Here is a 3,557-nt window from a genome sequence, read left to right on the forward strand (position 1 = left end):
CTTACTCTGTTGGGTGTGAAAATATTCCCAGCTGTGCTGCGAACCCTGCCTGATGGACGGGTTATGTCCATTACTTCAGGGTCGGCATCTGCATGGGGGCAGACTTTTGAGGAAGGAAAGTGTGTACTCAGTAGGAGTTCCAACGATTCCTTAGCATCCTCTGTATATTTACCATCTTGTTTGCATAGGTGGCCTAGATCAGTGTTGTGATCTTTTGCCAAGATCTTATGCAGACGAGCAACTGTAGGCGTATTGTCTATGCCTTCACAGAAGCTACGCCAGGTTTTTCTTTTGGCTTTGCGGATAGCCAAGTTATATTCCGTTAGGGCTTTTCTATAGACACCCCATGTTTGCTCGAGTTTGGAATTCCTGACTTTATTATATAGTCTTCTAACCATGACTCGCTGGTTTTCAAGGTCCTTGTTCCACCAAGGCACATTGGATTGTGCTCTTTTGTGTTTTATTGGACAGCTTGATTCATACGCACTATGTATGAGATTGTTTAGTTGAACAGAGGCTATTTCGAGATCCTCTCTGCTTTCAATCTTTGTTTTGATTTCATCAACCTCTTCGCCGATGTGTCTACAAAAAGAGCACCAATCAGTGAGTGAGGGGATTCTGAATTCTGTTTGTTTTGTCATGTCTGCTACAATGACAAAGCGAATATGCTTGTGATCCGCTAAAGTGATTTCACGCGAAACATGCCAGTTTGCGATTTGCGAACTAAGGCGAGGCGTGGCTAGGCTTATGTCTAGCACCTCTTGTCGACTCTTGGTGACAAAAGTCGGTACGTTACCTCTGTTGAGGATATCTAAATTTGTAGTTTGAAGGTATTGGTAAAGATACTCACCCCTTTTGTTTGTGTCTGAGCTGTTCCATGCGAGATGATGTGCGTTCGCATCGCAGCCCAGGAGGAGTTGTTTTCCCCTCTTATTGCAATATTCGATGAGGTCTTTTACCTCTTGTGGCGGTGGATCGTCCGAATCACCGGGGAAGTATGCCGAGGCTATAATCGCCTCTTGCTTGCCTCCCGGCGTCGGCAATACCGCTGACATTGCAACCAAGTCCCTAGAGATAAACTGGGTTAATGGTAGGCAGTTTAAAGAGGATTTAGCGAGTATCGCTGCTCGCGCAGGGCACTCTCCTCTGTAATAAAATAACTTACCTGCTTTTGTTGATAGTCTTCTGACTATTCCTCCATATACATATGGTTCCTGAATCAACGCAACATGTATGTTGGGGCTGTGGAAGCCCTTGACCAGCACGTCGGAGGCGCTTTTACAGTGCTGGATGTTGGCCTGGATGAAGCCTACACCCGCCATTATTGTTTGGCGGGTGCAATTTTGGGAGCGGCAGTTTTGCCCTTACCCTTTTTTTCGGAACTAACCTTACCTTTACCCTTCTTGGGGTCCTTGGCGGTTCCGGAAGTTCCAGGTGTTGGTTCGGGTTCTTCTTTCTGTGGCGTAGGCTTGCCGCTCTTTTGCCTCAGGGTGATTTGCCCGAACTTGTAGCTAACCTTATAGTTTGTTCTTTTAAGGTTCTCTACGGAGGGATGGTCAACGGACAACGTAAGAAAGGCACTGCTGCCTTCGGTCGTCCTTTTGAGCACCCTCCATTCGTTGGTGTTCAGGCCTTCGTTTTGGCCTTTAACAATTTTTAGAATGCGGTCTGATTTTTCATCCGCACTGTTGGGGAAATAGGCGTTCATGATAGTCGCTCTAGGTAGCTCCTTTTCATCGATAGCCATTAGGGATGCGCCCTCCCATGGTTGTAGGGTTGGAGTTACGGACTTTATCCAGTCCGCTGTTTCCTGGTTTTCGCAGTTGACTACCAGCCATCCTGCCTTAAATGTGGTGCCGAGGAACTTAGGCTTGATGTCGCCTTCATGTCCCTCGCTAAGGTCCACAATTCTTGAGATGATGACCTCTTGAATAGCCTGCATTTGGGCTGTTGTGAGGTTCACCTCTGGAAATAGGGAATCTGCAATACCCATCTTTTTACCTTCCAACACCTGCTTGAAGCTGGCAACTGTAGGCTTTTGCCCCTGCGGAAGATTGCCTCCGCTAGGAGCGCTACGCCTTTCAGTAGCAGCTCGTTTGGTGTCGGGCCCTTTAGGCGTTGTGCTTTCGGAGCGAGGTCTCTTAGCCCTCTTCTCCTCCTCACTGATAGGCTGTGTGGCCTTTGCTCGGGCTTCCTCGAGAGTCAGCCCTTGTTTGAGCAGCCACCTGAGCCTTTTCCGTGCTGCACCACATAACTTTTTTTCCTTGACTTGGAGCTTCTCTATGCTCTCCTGAAGTTCGATGGTCGCAGACGTTAAGACGCTGCTGGCACTGGAGGAAGCGGGGGACAGTGTGATGTCCTCTACGCTTTCACTAGTTGAAGGCGATTTTTGCCTTGATGCGCTCGGAGTTGCATCTACCTCTACTAAAGTTTTTTTGTTACTCTGTTCCATGAAAGTCCCACGAGTAGCTAGGGAAAGGAGGTCCGCCGCGACAGAGCCCCGCATGCCGCAGTAAGAGGATTTTGTTGAAACTGGAGGTCCCCAGGTATCCAGAGTCCGCTTATTAGGAACCAAGTATTTCCCTCTTGGCCAACGCAATTAAGCGATAAAAGTCTTCGGCATAAGCTGTTCCACCTTGACTTTGGGGTTTTTATTGAGGTTGTCTCCTCTTGATCCGGGCGGTTAAGCCAAGATCCCCCGTGCTGGAAACCAGCACATGGTATGACGGTTGCTGTAAACAGCAGCCGGCGCCGTTACCCTTCCGTGCAAGTCCTTAGCCACGACACGACAGCTTGGACAGGGCCGTTGGAGTGCCATTTAGTTAGTGAATTCCCTTACCCCAAAGGAGTAGTGGAAGCCACACATCCAGTGGTGCCACGAGGAGGCAGACACTCGATGGAGCGCTTCCTCCACCCCCGCAGAAAGCCACACTAACCCACCCTAAAGCAAGCGTGCAAACTATTCTACAAGCAGTGGCTAGTAGCGCTACCATACCCATCTCAGTACGTTGCAAATACTATCAATCTCCATACGTCGGACCATCTTGCGTAGATGCTCGAGTTCACCATAACAGAGCTAAAACACCCTGGAAAAAACAAAACAAAACAAAGAAACTTTGCTCCTTCAAATATTAATCGTTTCAGAGAAAAATTAAGAGAAATGAGTATACTTGTTGACAATCGCATAACAGAGACCGCGCAAAGTCTCTTTTCCATATTTTATACCTTACTCATGGCGAAATTTGACGAGTATTTCCCTGAAAAATACATATTACAACGCAAAGATAAAAAATATACAATAAACACACCTGAGTTAAACGCATTGAAAAATACTCTTGATGCCATGTATATCGTAGCAAAGGCAGGAGGTAGTCCAGAAGCATACAATATCTATAGGAAATTAAAATATACTTACATAAAAACTGTGACAACAGAAAAACAAAAAGAAAACTTTATATCAAATTCATCAAATAAATCGAAAGCAATCTGGAATGTCATCAATAGTGAACGTGTTGGTAAGAAATTGGCAGGCGGAGAGGAGATGAACACTTTTTTTA

General features: G+C 46.6%; 1 protein-coding gene across 1 annotated transcript; it reads right to left on the minus strand.

Moving 5' to 3' along the window:
- Nucleotides 1–783: 783 nt before the first annotated feature.
- LOC139431894 (uncharacterized) lies at nt 784–2,981 on the minus strand. The gene is made up of 2 exons (XM_071200144.1): nt 1,166–2,981; nt 784–1,068 (listed from the first exon to the last, which is right to left on the minus strand). The coding sequence occupies exon 1, from the start codon at nt 2,504–2,506 to the stop codon at nt 1,322–1,324; it is 1,185 nt and encodes a 394-aa protein (XP_071056245.1). The 5' UTR covers nt 2,507–2,981; the 3' UTR covers nt 784–1,068; nt 1,166–1,321.
- Nucleotides 2,982–3,557: the final 576 nt, after the last annotated feature.

Source organism: Onthophagus taurus, chromosome 11 (assembly GCF_036711975.1).
Source record: "Onthophagus taurus isolate NC chromosome 11, IU_Otau_3.0, whole genome shotgun sequence".
Classification (NCBI taxonomy): domain Eukaryota; kingdom Metazoa; phylum Arthropoda; class Insecta; order Coleoptera; family Scarabaeidae; genus Onthophagus; species Onthophagus taurus.